An 18,144-nucleotide genomic window follows, 5' to 3' on the forward strand; every position below is an offset into this window, starting at 1 on the left:
GGCATCCCCCCATCTGTATCACCCTGTGTGTCATGCATGGTGCTTTCCCCCCCGCCCCCAGGAGGCCATGCGTTCTATGACCAATGGGATCCCTTGCTCCCTGGGCCTCAGCTCTTTGGCACCTGGCTGGGGTTTGCCAAGCACTGCTGAGTGGCTCCCCTGATTGACTCCCACATCTCTGCTCCCTGGACACCACTGGGATGGAGACGGCGGTCTGTCCAAACGTTGGTTTAGTTCCTTGGGACAGGTCCTTAGAGGAAGGCTGACCAGCCAGGTGGGGCCTCCTCGGAGCAGGGCAGGGAGTTGCGCCTGGACAGATGGCTCCTTCTTGGGCTTGCTCCTTCACTCCCACTGCTGTTTTAACTCTCGCTTCTTTGATTACCAGTACATTTACCAGTAAAGTTAAGTACTTTTGGCCACGTATTTACTAGCTGTATTTCCTTTTGTGAACTGCCAGTTCCTTGCCTTTTTTTCATTCATTTATACATATCTCCATAACTTCATTGCCTTGTAAGTAAGAGCTTCTCATGTGATACATGAATGCCACTGCATCATATTTACCACAATCAGGGCATTAAGATTCCAGATGCAAACATGTTCTCATTTCCTCCTCAGAGGCAATGTGCGAATAAATATGTGGATGGGCCCTTGAAGCTGCCTCCTTCACCAGGCCCAGCTTTGCCCAATGGCCTGAGTCCCTCTAGGGTACCACGTGAGCCCTGATGTCACCAAGGTAAGATAGTGCCTCCTTTCCTGTGCCCAGCATCCAGGACACCCCAGGGTGCTGAAGTGGTGGAAGAAGCTGCATTCAGCCTGAGAGCTCTCAGTGCAGCTGGACCAGGCCAGCCCTCCCCTCATTGCACTGGAGTCCCACCAGCTGCTGCTGCTGGCCCCGGGGGAGGCAGCTAGGCCACGATGCTCACCCAGCCAGCTGGAGAAGGCCGGAGAAGGCTGAAGGTCGAAAACCCCCCAGACGGCGCCTATTGGTCATTACTACCTGCTCAGCTGGGCACAGGGATGCAGACAACCGGACACATGCGGTTTCATGCGTGTCTTTCACCCCGTTATGGGAAAACGGGCATTCCCTCCAATTTCACGCCTGCCTGGAGCACACGTTCCGACGAGTGAAGGGCAATCCGTGTAATGAGGTAAGATTTAAGTGGCAGCAGGAGTATGACAGCGCGAATGAGGGGCTCTGATCAGACAGGCGCAGCCAGCGTGTAAAGGAAGCAGCCTGAAGCTCAGTGCCAAGAGGATAGGGGACCAGAGGCTTCACACGGGCTCATGGAGAACCAACCCTCCTGGGGGGCACATACGTGGCCCCCACAGCCAGCCACACCCATGGGCTGGGCCTGCGCAGCACCCTGGACCAGACACAGAATGCGGAACTCACACCTTTGGCACCTCTAGTCAGATCCCTTGAAACCTACCTTTTAAAAATTTATTATGTCTCTTGTCATCTTTGAGATTTTAGGGAAAAGGATAATGATGGCAAAGAGCTCCTTTTATTTTCTGGAATAGCCCTTTTTACATGAGCCCCAGAACCCTAGCCACAACCTAAAGCGCCCCAAGGGCAGGGCAGAGCATCGATCCTGCTGGTCTGGGGCCCAGGCAGGGCTCAATGTTTGCTGAATGAAATTAGTGAGCCTTTGTACGACCTGAGGATCTTATAATGACTTGAGGCTAGTGGCTCACTATGACCACTGAGCACCTGCCACTCCCCCCTGGCCATCCTGATGACACCTGTCACTAACCCCCCTACATGTGGGTTTTTCCTTTTCAAGCTTGCATGCAGCACTGACAGCATATAAAATAAGCTCACATGGGCCCCTAAACCAGTCAGCCCTAGAACTTGGTGGAGCATCCAGCTCAGGTTCAGCTGCAGCCTGGTCCACTGGAACCCCCAGGAAGGAACATGTTCCCTGGCAGGTGGTAACTATTGCTGTAACAATTACAAATGTCAATATAACCTTCCTGCTGGTTGTTCCCAGTAGCACTTAGATTTAGATAGTGCACATTAATGCATATAAACGATGTTCACTTATGTTTAGAAACATTTTCACCAGGGCTTTCTTTTCTTTTTTCTTTTTTTAAAGAAATTGGTTTCCACCAAGTTCTAACCATAAATATTGAATTTGACTTGGTAAAAAGACTCTGCTGGATGACCATGAGCATGAAGGTAGGCCAGCCTGGGTCTGATGGCTGTGGAAGTTGGGGTGACCCTGGATGTACGGAGGAGCCAGCTCACAAGCCTGGCATAGCTCTTGGCCCCTGGCTGTGCAGGGCATCCCACACAGAGGGCAGTGGGACAGTCTGTGAGCCAGAGCAGAGATAAATGACAGTCACTGACCATATGGTGCACCGTCTGGGGCCACATGGTGTGGTGGGGAAGCCTGTGGCCTCAGGCCCAGGAAGAGCTCCATGACTGTCTTCTCCTCCAAGAAAACAAACCACATACGCAAGCAGATTGGGTTCTCTCTTCATGTTGCTAATTAAACTTGACGTTTACACTAAAATAAAAAGGTGTTAGAATATCAGAGGCTCACAAGCAGAGCAATGCTTCCCTTAAGGCCTTGAGAGCAAGCAGAGAAGGGTGGGCTCATCACAGGTAGTTAGGCCCATCACAGACAGGCCACTACGGAGTACCCACTGGGAAGAACATGGCCACATGCAGTTTCCTACAGCCACAGCAGGATGCAGGCCACCCCCAAAGAACAGGCCTGCTGGCCTTGGATTGGGGTTCTCTCAACAAGGTTGCACCTGTGTTCAGCCTGCCAGCCCCTCCCCAACATCCAAGTGCCAGCCATGGAGAGCCTGGGCCCCACTCACAGCTTTCAGGAGGCACTGGGGCCTGGACTGTGCCATCCATCTTGCTGGACTCAGAGCACTCCCACCCATGAATTCCTAGAGTCTGCGGGAGAGGGGTGGGGGCACTTGCTTCTGTTTTGCCTCCAGCTCCCAGTGCTGCCCTCAGCCCTAAGGGGTGGGGGTGGGGGTGGGGTGGATAGCCCAGAGGACTTGAATGGGGCATGTCTGTGGCACGAGAGAGCCATCGGCTGAGGTTGAACGTGACTAACTAAGCAAATGACCTCATGTAAACCAGAGCAAGCAGTTCCCAGGGTAGAGAGGGGAGCCCCAGGCTGCAGCCCCTCCTGGGCAAATGCATTCCACTCCCTGGACACTACAGGCCCCCAGTGTTGTCTCCACGGACGCCACCACCTCCCTGGCCGTGGTCTATGTGCACATTCTGTTCAGGTGGACTGTACATGAAGTGGGGTCCTCAGTATGGCGGTTGGATTAGAAGTGGGAAAGCCAGGCCCGCAGTGCCTGCTGGCTCCCTTTATGCCATTTTAGAGGCTCAGAAGTCATCCTTAGGCTTTACACACAGGTGGACGACACCAGCTCTCCTGCTAAGACAAAGTCCGAAGAAGAAGAAATGGCTGATTCCTAACAGATCAACTGGGCTCCTAAGGCAGGGCCAGGACAGCCCTTCCTGGCACTCCGGACAGTGGGAACACCAGCTGTCTGGGCTTTCTGATCACGCGCAGGACTCCTGTGGTTCAGGAAAGGATGCGCCAGAGTCTCTACCTTTCCCTCAAGGGAAGGATAGAAAGCCTTCTGAGATGCTGAGGGGTACGCAACAGCTTTAACTGCTGGTTCTCCTAAGCTTCACTCCAGAGGCCCTCTGCCCATCCTCTGAAGCAAAGTCTAAGCTAAGCTAAGGATGAGCTCCAGCTCAGAGGTGTTTACACACCCAGGTGTCCACTCGGATGCCCTGTCCTGCTCCTGCTCCCCCAGACAGCTGAGGATTCAGGCCACAACTGGTTAACTGCACAGGGTGAATTCGAGCCCGCGGCGCAGCGCAGGCTGACTGTCTTCACTCAGCACCGTAATCGGCACATCTGCAGACAGGAAATCCTCCTTGCTGCGAGTTCCCAGTCTATTATCTGAGACACCTGGTGTGGGTGGGTGATTCAGAGACAAACAATGAGCTGGCCCCCTGCACAGCAATTAACTGCTTTAACTGCTAATGTATTTAATCCACCACGTGGAGATCAAGGCTGGGCCGAGGAAGAGGCTTGGAGTCCTCTTTGGCTTGTAGATTGCAGGGCCCACTTCTCTATCCCTATGGATGCTGTCCTCACCGGCCGCGACCAAGGCACCAGGCACAAGGGCAGCTCAACGCAACGGAAGCTCGTCCCAGCCCTCAGTGTGTCCACAGGGCACGAGGGGCATCCTTCTCTCCTGCTTTTACCCAGCTTGTGTGCACACAGCGCTCGCTGCTGAGGCAGAACTATGGTCCAGGAGCCATTTGTGGTACCAGCCCTTCGGCCCCCAGGGTGTTTTATTTTAACGTCCTGGATTGGATCATCTTTTATTGTAAGCAGAAATAATGCTTGGATAAAGGCTTATGGGGTAAACCAGCAGAAAACATTCCCAGTTGTTAAACTGGGAAGTGGCTCCTGATTGTTTACAAAACCTGGCCCCGGAGCGAGCAGCAAAGTCAGCACATGCCCGTACAGCCCCAGAAGGCGTGCCAGAAACCGCCGCCACCACAGCGCCGCTTCGGGAAGCAAGGTCAAAGGCCAAGGACTGTGAAAAACTTCCACCCCCAGCATCAATCACGTTGGGCAGACTGTCTGGGGGATGCTCTTTTTGAAAATACAAAAAATAAAATGGACTCCTGGCGGGGGAGAGTAGGTTTGCGTGCCAGGGGCCCTGCTTGTTGCCCACCAGGGACCCTCCAAGCTTGGAGGAACTTGCAGCCTTCTGAAGGCATGGCCCCTTGCCCTCTGAGCTGCTGCCGTCAGTGTGGGCTTTGCTGATAGCATATGGGCACAGGCCTTTGCCTCTGTCCAAAGGTGAGAGAAGGGACATATTTTGGGGGGGGGGGGGGAGGCCCAAAGCATTATCAGGGGAAAAACTTGCCACCTCACCTTTTAGAATGGAGTTTAAGATAAATGTCAATTTAGGGGCGCCTGGCTGGCTCAGTTGGTTAAGCGCCCAACTCTTGGTATCTGCTCAGGTCATGATCTCACAGTTCTAGGAGATTGAGCCCTGCGTCAGGCTCCATGCTGACAGCACAGAGCCTGCATGGGATTCTCTTTCTCTCTCTCTCAAAATAAGTAAATAAACTTAAAAAAAAGATAAATATCAATTTACACTTCTGGATCTGAATAGTTATATAACCTTTCACAGTGTTCAACAAAATAAACCTAAGTGGGTTTTACTTAGTAAAAGTAAATTTAGTTTTATGATTTGAACAAGAATATTTCCTGTGGCCATTTGCTAAATTTTGGACAAGAGGCACTAAATTTACTACAAGGCATTTTCTTGCTCCTTAAATCTGCTCGTGTTGACCACACACAAGCGAAGAGTTCTGACTCCTCCAGAGTTTATCTCATTGTCTGATTCCAAGTGTTCTGAGAACTCAGAAAACCAGAGAGGCTTCTCAGATGTACATCGCTGTGTGGTGCAGCCCTGTTCCTCCCGGCGGCTCACTGCAGGGGATGTGGGAACAAGGCCGGCCACGTCTTGACAAACGCTGATGGGACAGCCCCTCGGAGTCCTCAGTAAACATTCGATTAACTGACATGGAAGCAGATGATGAGACAGATAGCTACTCAGGTTCTGAGCTCATAGCAGAGGGAGAGCTGACCAGGCCCAGTGCAGAGAGACCCTGAGAACTAAAGACCTCGAGAAAGGAAGACCTCAATTGTTTTTTTCACATGCAAGTTGACAGAAGGCTTAGGAAAACGAGATTCCAACCCTAGAAGACAGGTATCAGGTGGGCACGATGTCCAAGCAGGTGTACTGCACCCAGTGCCACATGCCCTCACTGACGAGAACCTGTCAGCCCTCAGCGACCACAGCCCACTCACAGCACCACCGTGCCCCAGTCACAAGCAGGCTCATGGTGGGCACAATGGCTGAGCTCTCTGTTCTTCCTGCCTGGCTCCCGGCCAGGGTGCCTTTCCTCAAAGTGCATGTTCCTCCCTCAGACTAGCCCAGGCCCAGGCCCTGGGCCCGTATAAACCCCGCTACATCCCCACTCTCTATCCTGCCCCTCAGGGGTGGCTTTGGGATGCAGGAGGATTCAGCCTGGGAAGGAGTATGTCTGGCCATGTCACCAATGGTCTAATTTTGCCCAGCCATGCTTGCTCAGCCTTTACCCCCACAAAAAGCTGGACCCACGCCTCTCAGAGAATAGAAGAATGAGAATATAACCACTTGTGGGTGAGGTGGCAGCCAGCCCATGCAAGGCGGAGAAAGGCTCAAGGCCTCTGCCCTATCACTGATGCCATCTTTGGAAATCTGCAAAGTATGACATCCACAAAGACCAGTAAGACCCCTACTCCTGAGGAGCTCAAAGCAACCCACAGGGAGGTAATGCAAGCAATCCCACGGGCTATTATCACGGCCCAAGAGGTGGGCTGCAATGACTGGCCCACCTGAGAGCCAGCAGAACGAGGGGAGCCCTGGAGGCAGCAGGAAGGGGAGGTGGCGCTGCTGGTCTCCATGTACGGCTCACTTGTGTATGTGCACATGTGGCTCAGTGCACCCTTACCTATGGCCCACAGGACAGTGCTGAAGGTGCCCATGTTCTCCTTGCCAGAGGTGAGGTCCTCCCAGGTGACCTGGAGCTGGCCGTCTGGAAGTTTCTGCACTCTTGACGGGGTACAGTACTTCAGGAACCTGGTGCCTTGAGAGGCCATGTACTCTGTGACCAAGGAAGACATTTGCTGCAAAGCACAGGAAAACATGCTGTGAGGACCAGGTAGCAGTGAGAATGTCCACTACTGAGGACTGTAGGAAGAAAGGACTTGGTCTCCTGCCTGCTTGAAAAGGCCCTAGAAGAGCCCAATAAAGGTTCCTCCAAAGGAGAAGGTGCAGTGCCCCTCCTCACACAGAGGAACTGAGGAACTGAGGGCTGAGCCGGGAGTGCATCTGATGCTCCCTGGTTCCAAATCCAAGGGCCTGAGGCCCTTTGGTTAGGATGCACTTGACCTTTAGACTCCTTTCTAGATGCTAAGTCTTTACTAAAAGCAATGACAGAGAAGCACCCCCTTCTCCTGGGGGCTCTGGTCTGCCTAAACCAGATCGCACTTGGCTCTAGACTCGCCACCCCTCTGCCCCTGCCAAATGCTGTCACCTCCTCTACCATTGGGGGAACTGGGACACTAGGTGGGCACCTCTACTCCCCACTAAGAGGTACAAGGTAGCAGGTATGGTGGGGCCATGGGGCTGGCTGGGGTGTCTGCAGAGAGGGCTCCCTCCTCCCAGCCCAGAAGGCTCTGCACCGACTGGCTGCAGATGGGGGCCTGGTTCCTGGTGCCACTGTGGGGGCTTGTGCAGGCCAGAGCTCCAGTCAGACACAGCTTTTTCTTTTAGGAAAAATAAAAGCCACTGTTTAAATCCTCTGGTGTCTGTTCATTTAGAGACACACATGATGAAGAGGCCTGCCTGTTCAGGATTGTCACACCAGTCACAAGGAGTGTAGGCTGTTGATCCCTCTGGATGCCTGACAAGCCTGAAGTCTCTGTCACAGTCTGAGGGAGAACTACTGAGTCAAATTGAGCCACATGGCAAGACCACTGGCCCTAGGCCTGCTACCAGGCCTTCACATCCTTCTCTGAGGCAGAGCAGGGCCTGGGTCACCTGGCCTCACCACTGCGTCCCAGGGCATCCCTTCTCATCATTCTCCAGCTTCTGCCCAGGCTCAGTGCTAAGGCCAGTCCTTTGAGTGGTCCTCATCCCTACATGCCCCTTGTCCGCATCTGCATCCTGCAGTGTGGCCTCCTGTGGCTCCTGTTTGCTGCCCAGCACACTCTACCCATAGCCCAAGACACAGAGACCTTCCCTGGATGCTGCAGCCCTGTTGCAGGTGCTCAGTGCAGAGGCACTGAGTGAAGTAAAATAGAGTGGCTGGCACAGGACAGAGGGACAGGTCTCTGTGTCTGCTGGGGGGGTGGGGCTGGAGACTGGACATGGCAGGCTCACTGCTTCCCTCTGTGAGAGCTCGCCAGCCCCGAGAGCCCAGAGTGCAGATGGATGGGGGTCTGTCTTCTTCTCAGGGACATGGGGGAAGGACATATGACATCTTGGCAGTGACAGCCCCAGACTTGGGTTTTAATGGATGACTTTCCCTTGAAGAGTTTTTAGTTAAACACACACACACACACACACACACACACACACACACACACACGCACACACCCCAAACCATGTGCTCCTAACACGGATGCATCTGTAGTCAGTGCTGGTATCTGCGTCTCGCCATTAGCAAGGGTGTCTATGCCCCAGATCTGGATCAAGACAACCTGCACTCTTTAGACCCCGCAGGGTGGCCCTCTGAGTTCCTGCCTGGCAGCTCAGGAGTGGCCGACTGACAGGAAGACTGCGTGTGGTGTTGGCCCTGCACAGTGGACAGGACATCAAAGTGGTAGGCCCTGAAAGACTGTGTGGATGCTCCAAGTGTTCGGGGTGGACCACTGGCCAGGAAAACCACCAAACGCTCATCCTGGTTCATGAGTTACATTTTTTTAGTCTATGGTGGGTGACTGGGAATGCTGCCAGGGGCTTTCATCTCCTGAGGTGGTCACCCAGGACCTCACCAGTCTAGCAACTGCTTCCCCACCTAGTATTGACCCTGGGGAGGCAGCACCGCACTTAGACACCAGAAGGGCTCGGCAAGGGAGACACAGGACAGTGCTTCAGCCAACACTCGCCTTCTCATTAATGGAGAGATGGGAAGGGGTGACTCAACCTCGCAGTCTGTGAGGCTGGCCCGGGGTGCCCTTAGGTCCAGTGGGAGGCTGCAACATGTTTCATGTGCCTGTTCCATGTTCCTTTCCACACTTGGGTGGGTGTTTTATATTTCAGGGACAATCTCCTTATTCAACTCAAGGGCCAGTTTCTAAAGACTGAGACCTCATTCCCAGCCCATACCTGCACCTGTCTGGGCTGGGGCAGCTGGCCGAGGATATGCAGTCCCCTGGGGAGAGCACAAGGTGGGAGTGGGGGCACACAGAGCCATACCTGGTCAAAGCCCCGGAGGGGGATGCTTCTCATCATGACAGTGGTGTCCAGTCCGAGTCCAGTGAGGAAGCCAGCACACTCTAGGGCCACATCTGCCAGAGGCTGAGGAATGCTAATGGATCATGACATCAGGAGCCAAGTGGAGAGACCCCAGTGCCATGGCCAGCCACCCACTCCCCCACCAATCCCCAGTCAGCCTGAAGGAGCCACAAAGACCCCCTCCCATACCCCCATCCCACAAATGCACACCCAAGGTGAGGTGGGGCCCCTGGAGGTGCAGTGACAGCACTGTGGGCACCCTCCAGCACCCAGTGCCCTGGCAGCTTCTGCCTCCATGAGGCATTTGTGCAGGCTCCCTGGAGTTTAATCTCAGCCTTTAGGGACAGGCTCCCCCTCCAAGGGGTCTGAGTAGTGACAGCAAGGAAGAGTTTCCTACGTGAAAGACACGAAACAGCCGCTTTCGACCCGTATTCCAAGCTAGCAGCCCCAGCTTTCATCTTCCATCAGATAGCCCCTCTCCTGACCTCAGATCCTCCCATGGCTCCTCTCTTGACCCTCTCTGGTTTTACTGCTCCCTCTGAAGGAACGGGCCTGGCTGGGGCTTCTCTCAAGGGAGCATCACCTGCCTCACGGCTGTGTCCAGCTGCCCCGACTGGCTCAGCCGTCTCAGTGTGTGGCTCAGGAAATGTCTCCAGGAAGCCCTAGCCTCAAAGGTCAGGCTCAAATTGTCCCCTGAGTACAGGTCATCTGCCCTGAGTGGCCCTATAAGAGCCGGGATCCAGGCGGCAGAGTGTAGGCCTTGGCGGAAGGGAGAGCAGTGCGGGAGGGGCCGTAGGGAGTGTGAGCACAGCCGGTTGTCACCTGCACACCAGCAAAGGATACAGCTGGCTCCGACCACCAACCTGTTAGAGGAACGGACACACAGAGAAAATGAATGGTGAGTCCCACACATGGCCCACCATGACACATGAGCAGCTGTCTGAGTGGGGCGCCCGCAGTGGGGATGGGGCCCTCAGCTTTCGTGCAAGGGGCCTGGTCAGCTGATGTGTCACTGCTGATGAGTCAGCTGAGGCTAACTGTTCAAACAGGTTGTCCCAAGGTACAAAACCCACTTCCCAGAGGCTCCGACTGTGAAATAAAGGACAAACACTATGTCACTAAATCGGGAAATTGCCTGGTGGTGAAGGATGTGAGTGGTCAGTGACAAAACAGCACATCCTGTGCAAGGTCCTGGGAGTGGGATCAACACAGAGTCTGTGGACATGGTAAGAAAAATCTCATTAGAAGTGGAATGGTTTTCCTTCTGTCCTAATGTAAATTCTGCCATGGGGTCCCTCTGGACCTCCTGTGGCCAGGATGGAAATGGAGATGCTTTGCAGGACAGGGAGGACACCAGACAGTGGGGAAGCTTCTGGGAAAGCATCAGTTATAGTCAGAACATTCTTGGACCATGGAAGGCCAGGCTGGGAAGGTCCACACATGCCTGCCCAGTGCCACCACACACAGGCCAGGGCCAGGAGAGCCAGCTCCCCTGAGCAAGGATGAGGGCACCTGAAGGCAGAGGGGGACACAGGGACTGAGCAGAGTCATTTAAAATATTTGCCCTAATAGGAGCATCTAGGTGGCTTAGTTGGTTGAATGTCTGATACTTGATTTTGGCTCAGGTCATGATCATGCAGTTTCACGGTTTCGAGCCCCATGTTGGGCTCTGCACTGATGTTGCAGAGCCTGCTTGGGATTTTCTCTCTCTTCCCCCCGCCCCCCACCCCGACTCCCAGCTCACACTCTCTCAGTCTCTCTCTCATAATAAGCTTAAAAAAATTATTAAAAAATAAAATAAAATATTTGCCCTAGTAGAATAAATCCTCTCCTGTTATTCAGCTCCACTCTGCATGCATGAACACACATGCACACAAGCACACATCCACACGTGCACAGAACCTAACACAGAATGAATATTCCCAGCCCGGGTGGTAACATGTGGGTGGGCTTGTCAGATCACCCCTTCAGCCTTTGAACAAGAGGAGGTGATGTAAGGATGGATAAGCCCAATGTCAGTGCTAATCCCAGCAAGTACTAATGATATAATTCCATTTCAAAAAGCAGCGTATCCCATGGAATATTGCTGAAGGTGCCCTGCGGGGAACAATCAGCACACGGCTTCCTCTCAGGAGCTGGGGATAGAACTGTGCTGGATTCATATTTGAAGTGAGTGAACAGAGCTCCGTATGTGAAAAAGTTGAGAGGGACATGGCCCCGCGGCTGGCCAGAAGCACGGAGATGCATTCAGAGCCCCATCCGAGCCTGCCAGTGTTTAAGAAATAGACATGTTGGAGTGCACGTGTATCCACGTGTATACATAGCCACATATATGTGTAATACGTATGTCTCTGTATAGGTACATTTTCAAAATTAGGTAACCTAACTTCTTTTGTGCTCGATATATGCAGTGAAAGGTATAAGCCTTTCTTTAAGATAGGAAATTACAAGTTACTTAAAATACAAGCAGAATTTAACTGCTTTGAACATCCTGCCTTAAATGCAAGAATGAAGTTGGGTAAAAGCATCAATGCCAAACATGCAGTGCCCTTTGCTCCCTGCTTCTGGTGGTGGCGATGGCGCAGGCCAACCGCCTCCTAGCCAGGCAGGCCATGCAGGCACTAGGGGAGGCCCTCCATTGGACAGCGGGGCTGTCCCTGCCTGTCTTGGAGCCTTCTTGCCTCTGTAAAGTGGACCCTCCAGCGGGAGACAGCTGGCTGCCGGGTGCAGCGTACAGGACAACCCCAGGCCCTCTTATCACATTGCCAAGGACACGGCAGTGTAGTCTCCTGATTCTGGCAAAAAACTGTTTTGTTTCTGCAGCCTCCGGGTAACTCCCCAACCTCCTGCACTATATGGATGGGGAGCTGGATGGGGAGGTAGGGTGGGCGGTCATGTAGGTGCTGAGCAGCCAGCTCCTCCCATGGAGCCACCTCAATGCTCTGGGTCTCCTACTCCCACCTCAAAGTCACGGTGCCCACCCCTCAGGCCACCAGCTTTGAATTGCCGATGAAGGACACATCTGGGAGACAGCAGGCACCAGCTCAGCCATTCCTAAGTGGGTGTCCTTAACTGCATGTGTATAGCTGAAATCTCATAAACAAGCAAGCATCCTGCTCTCTTGAAGGTAATTTTGGGTCTCTTCTTGTCTTTGTGAGTATTGGTTTTCACTCCATCCCTGTGCCCAATTTATCAAATAATCATTATTCTTTGCAGAAAGCAGGATCCAAGAACTCTCTTCAAATGAGCTAAAGTAGGAAAATGCCAAAGCAAAAACAGACAGACACTGGAGCCTCCAGATCATGAGGGGTGGGGGGGGGGGCTGCCAGAAGACAGGGGCACTGTGTTTTGTTTTTATTGGTAGCTTTGAAACTGCAGACAAGTTCCACTGGCTGCTAAGGGACTCTTGGCCAGGAAGGGGGCCTGGGAACCATGAGGTCAGCTGCCAAGACACGATGACCACTGCTGGCCCTGGCCAGCCACAGGAGGACAGGGGTGCTGCCAGAAGAAGTCAGGACCAGCTTGTTGGATCTGGGGGAAGGGCCCGAGTGAGCCTCTGAGGCCTGGAAACACTCACCTTGTCACTACAGTAAGAGACCCAGACACAAGGGTATCAGTCCACATGGGAAATCACTACCCTGCATCCTGGGAGCCCCTGATTCAATTTTACGTGTGTTCGGGGCAGCTCTGCTCTCTGTGCCCTTCGGTGTGCAAACATTTCATGTGAAGGTATAACTACTGTGGGATTAGCCTAATCACAGGGCAGGCTTTCTTGTTCAAAATCTGAATGGGGGAGGAAGCAGAAACAAAAGCCTTAATTCAGACCCATGAAGCCCCAGATTAAAGAGCCCTCCACCTGCCTCTCGAGTTTGAAGGCCCCTGATCCGCTCCCCAAAGGGAACACCCACACAAAGTGAGGCCCTCACGGCAAGCACCTGGCTCCTTGGCGGCCCCACCAGTGCAGGAAATGCCAAACGAGCTGTGAGCTCAGGTGCCCTGGGGAGGCAGCAAGGAGGGTGGGGGGCCCCAAGGCCCCCTCCCCAGTGGGGGCTGGCTCCGGGCTTGCCTGGGATCTGCCAGACCCATCCCACCCCTCAGGGCCTGACACTGGGCCCCCCTCCGCCTAGCCAGAGCCTCTGTGTTCTGGCCTCATAACAGATGCCACCTGGAGGAGTTGTCTTCCTCAGCCCCTAAGCCCGGCATGTCTTAGACATGCCAGGGAGATGGTCAGTGGGGCTTTACAGGCTGGTAGCCAAGTGTCAGGCAGATAGCTGGTCTCCCTTTTGCTGGACACAAGGCTGTCACACCAAATGAACGTGGAGATTAAGCAGGAAATGAGAAAATTCGCAGGAGTGAGTTTTCCTAACCAAATGGCTGTGGTTCTTCACAAGATAAATTTTATATTCTTCCCTTTTGCACTTAGGGAGAGAGAAAAATGATCACAAAACCTAGTCAGATTCCAGACTTAAAATAAGGGTCACCAAAAAACAAAACAAAACAAAAAAAAAAAAAAAAAAACCTCTTAGGACCAACTCTGACAGGCAGTGTTAAATCAGCTTGAGTTACAAAAACACTCTGCCTCACAGAGCAGTAGGGTCCGAGGACAGAGAGGGCCAGGCTGTGCAGCTGTGGGAGAGCGGACAGTCCTGGGCTGGCGAGTGGGAACAGCCGGGTCCAGGCTGTGACCTGGAAATAGCAACTCAGTTGTGTGTCAGGCCAACGTGGGAGAAGAGCCGCCCCTAGGTGACTCCAGTCTCATTCAAGTCCTCTTAGGTCAGAGAAAGGTGACAGTACTTAAGTCACCCCAAAGCTCCCCGCTCAGAGCCCACCTATGCACAGAGCTGGCCTTGCAGACATGGCGTGAACCCCAGGTGTGAGTGCTGACCAGCTGGGCCAGGGAGCCAAGGGGGTCTGGAGCAGAGTGACCTCAATTCCTCACCTTTAGGCTGCCTGAATAGTCACAGCGTGCACAGGACCTGAGGATCCTGGCCCGGGCAGGCTGGGCAGCTGGGCCCAAGTCCCAGCCAGGATGTCTGGGTCCAGAAGGCCTGAAAGAGGAGGTGACCCTCCAGGTGAGTGAACCAAGGTCACCCGGCTGTGTGATCAAAGGCGGAGCCAAGCTGCCTGGGTGCACAAGGATCCAGATACCCCAGTGCCTGCCTCCTTGAAAGCACTGTGGTGAGTCGGCCTCCCTTTCTCCCTTCCAGCCTCCCTCCACCTGCCAGAGGGTTGCTGGGCTGGACAGCTGGGGCAGGGAGAGTTGCATGCCATCTCCAAGCTTCCCCATGCAGGGCAGCACACACCCTGCACCCCCATTTCCTCCACTGGTGGTGGATAGTTTCTTGAAGTGGCCATCATCCCCCTGAGCATTCCTTCCGAAGGGGCTCCTGCTACCTGCCTAGGGGACCCTGTTCTTCTCCCAGAATCCTCCTCACTTCCTGCTCCTCCTCAACTTGCCCTGGATTTACCCAGAAAAATGAAGAAACAAGAACAATGGAAAAGCCAAACAAGCCAGACACAAAGCTGGCATTCGGGTAGCCTAGGCTGAGTGGATGCCTCAGGTGGGGGTGTGGTTCTGAGGGTCTGGGCAGCCGGGGTGCATCTCCCCCCTGGCCTCACAGGGTCCTGCTCATGGACTTGGGAGCTCACACTGCATATGCTAGAGTTTTCTACACTTGATCTGTTACCTCTGGGGTAATCCAGCTGTGTAGTGAAGGGTGTTTAATTCTTTCCACCAGCTGGGCTTGGGCTTCATCATCCCCTCTCTACCATCTATCCAGCCTTAGGTTCCCCAGACCTGGATTTGAGCAAAGGAGGATAGGGGCACTCCTCAAATGTCTGTGAGCCTACAACACCTCTATGGCCACTGGGGTTCATGCCTTGAGGGGGCAAAGACATGGAGCAACCATAGGACACAGGCCTCACGAAGGGCTACTTGCCACTGTGCCCCACTCCGATACGTCTTGAAAGGTCTCAGATGCTGCCTGTGCCCCGTCATGGGGAGGGACAAAGGGAGGAAGGCCCTGTGCATGCTGTAGAACCCATAAGGGATGTGGGGCCGGACGTGCCCACCCAGAGGCCGGTGGGGATGGCACCCGCTGCAGGCGGAGCCCAGGCTCTCTGGGCACCCTCCACCACCGGCTGGGCCTCCCGATGGGACCAAGCAGAAATGCCCGGCCCGGCTGTGGGAGGCACTACAGGGCCGGGGGGCAGCCCTCAGGTCCATATTAATTTCAGCTCCATTTTAAAAGCAAGTTAAAATAAACACAGGGAATATTTATAAGGCAAATAAATCTGGCAGAAACAGCCCCTCCAAGTGTGAGCAGAGGCCTCCCCCTCAGCCCCAGCCCAAGCTGATAAAATACAGAAATGCTACTGTAGACCCTCCGGGCTTATTTTGACTGCAGCAGAGGAATGTAGCATGTAAACACTGACTCCCATATCACACTGTTACAACTTGCATTAACAGCACCGGACAAAAGCCGCATTTTCACAGAAGCATCGTACAGGGATATATCTCCAGCTTAATTTTTAAAAAAAACCATTTCCTCACATAAATCATGCTCAGAACGAAACGGGTGACTGATACATTGCAAACACTTTTTTCTTAAACAATAACATACCTAGATTCCTTCTAAACGAAAGAGCTTTTTTTAAAAAAAAAAATCTTCTAAATGTTTTTTTTCTGAAGAAAATAAACACAGCACTTTCTTTCCTGACCAAAATATCTGGGGTGGTGTCTTCCCAGCGGAGCAGGCCACTGCCCAGGCACTCGGTCACAGAGGAGGGGCCCACAGCTTGGGCCACCAGGCTGAGCACCGGCAGCACCCACCATGCCTGCGCCTCCCGCCCTCCCCAGCCCTGAGTGATGGCCTAGGCCAGCCTCTCTACACACCCAGCCTCCATGACCAGTGGCTAGGGAGAGAATCACTAGAAACCAACCCCTTCCTGGGCACTGAAGACACCACTTTTAAAATGTAATGGGAAAAGAGCAAACAAAAGAAAACAACAGAATATGCAGGAACTAATTTGATAAAAGACTGGGATTCAGAAAATGCTGGCCTTTGGTCATGGGCCGAGACAACTGAAGCGCATGGCAGCCTCAGACAGGACACAAGTTCCGTGCAGGGAGCTGGCCTCCCAGGCACTTGCACATTCAAGGCTGAACCACGGGTCCAGCGGACCACTGTGGAGAGGCTGGCAAACCAGGTCTACATTCCACCCAGAGGAATCAATGCGAAAGAAAACGAAGAAGATCTGAAGCCAACGCCAGGCACTTGCACCAGTGATACAGGAAAGTGGGAGCCAGAAGCCAGAGCAGGACCGGGATTCCACTCGGGGATGGAGCTTTCAGCCCGGCTCAAGGGTGAGTGGTCAGCGACATGGGAACCCTAGAAGCCTGTTCTCTACCACTCCACACCACACACCACTCCATTCCACTCCACATACCACACCACCCACATCTCTCCACTCCATTCCACTCCACACCACACCCCTCTACACCTCACACCAGTCCGCTCCACATACCATTCCACACGCCTCCACTCCACACCACACAACCACTCCATACCATTCCACCTACCACACCACACCATGTCCCTCCACTCCATTCCACACCACACTGCTCCACGCCACACACCATTTAAGACCACACCCCTCCACTCCACACCCCTCCACACCACACCCTCTACTCCACACCATACCATTCCACACCACACTCCTCCACTCCACTCCACACCACACCACACCATACCATATCACAGATGAACTGCAAATACCTCAAGGTCGCAAAGGAAAATCTGACCTGTGGAAGGCCTAAAGGAAAATACAGGGGCTCTTTTTCAAAAACAATCTTGGGGGTGGAGCAGGCCTTCCTGAACATGCAATAAATCTAAAAGCCATTAAGTGTAAAAAGAGATCTAAGGTACATAAAAAAAAAAAAAAAAAAAAAGTTAAAAAAAAACCATTTGTACATCACACAAGTTAAACGACATGACAAGCTGAGAAAATCTGCAGTATAAACGACATGGGATCACAGCCTTAATACGCAAACCAGCTGGAAGATAAGAAACAGATAAGAAAAAAGGAAAACCGGATAGAAAGTGGGCCAAGGACCAAGCTGACAACACACACACACACACACACACACACACACACACACACACACACTCTTTCTCTCTCTCTCTCACACACACACACACACACACACACACACACTCTCTCTCTCACACACATTCACAGACACACTCAGTTTTTTTTTTATTTTTTTAAAATGTTTATTTTTGAGAGAGACAGAGACAGAATGAGAGTGGGTAAGGGGCAGAGAGAGAGGGAGACACAGAATCCAAAGCAGGCTCCAGGCTCCCAGCTATAGCACAGGGCCCAACGCGGGGCTCGAACTCACGAGCTGTGACATCATGACCTGAGCCGAAGTTGGACACTCAACCAACTGAGCCACCCAGGCGCCCCAACACACTCAGTTTTAAATGGCTAATAAATATGTGAAATGATGACTAATAATAGCAAATCCAAATAAAATCAGGCCATGTTTAACCAATTGGCTGATGATAAAAGAAAAGATAACTCAGAAATTTCGGCATAGAGGAAAAAAATGATCAACGTGACAACATGAAAACTACAAACTTCTGTATGAAAAAATACCCCCAAGTAGAAAGACAAACCACAGCTGGGGGAACTGGTAGAAGGTGGAAGAGGGATGCAAACCTGCATGAGCTTGACCACAGTCACTGGGAGGGACCACACAGGCCTTGGGCACAAACAAGTGGTGCTCACCCCAAAGGAGCAGGGGGAAAGGTTCCCTTCTGTTTTACAGCTCATGAAAAAGCTGAAGTCCCAGGCAGGGCGAAGGGGGACAGCAGGCAGAAGCGCACCTGTAACCTGGTGAAGCCCACCAGGAGGGAGGGCCTGCTAGCAGCATGGGTGAAGGTGTGAAGGGCACCTACCCCTGCACCTGGGTTCTCTACCTGTAGGAAACACCCCCGACAGGTGTATATAACATGCAAGAAGCATTATGACAGTAATAAGATGCACGTCAAAGGTTTTCAC

The 18,144-nt window shown here is 52.9% G+C and overlaps 1 protein-coding gene across 8 annotated transcripts in view; it reads right to left on the reverse strand.

Annotated features, from left to right (window-relative positions):
* The window catches only part of TXNRD2 (thioredoxin reductase 2), a 51,715-nt gene that overhangs the window by 12,734 nt on the left and 20,837 nt on the right, over positions 1–18,144 (reverse strand). For all 8 annotated transcript variants that reach the window (XM_045458976.1, XM_045458980.1, XM_045458974.1 and 5 more), the window contains exons 9-11: positions 9,922–9,941; positions 9,040–9,131; positions 6,569–6,743 (exon numbers count right to left, since the gene is read on the reverse strand). In XM_045458976.1, coding sequence (XP_045314932.1) covers positions 6,569–6,743; positions 9,040–9,131; positions 9,922–9,941 — 287 coding nt within the window. The remainder of the gene's footprint in view (positions 1–6,568; positions 6,744–9,039; positions 9,132–9,921; positions 9,942–18,144) is intronic.

Source organism: Leopardus geoffroyi, chromosome D3, assembly GCF_018350155.1.
Source record: "Leopardus geoffroyi isolate Oge1 chromosome D3, O.geoffroyi_Oge1_pat1.0, whole genome shotgun sequence".
NCBI lineage: Eukaryota > Metazoa > Chordata > Mammalia > Carnivora > Felidae > Leopardus > Leopardus geoffroyi.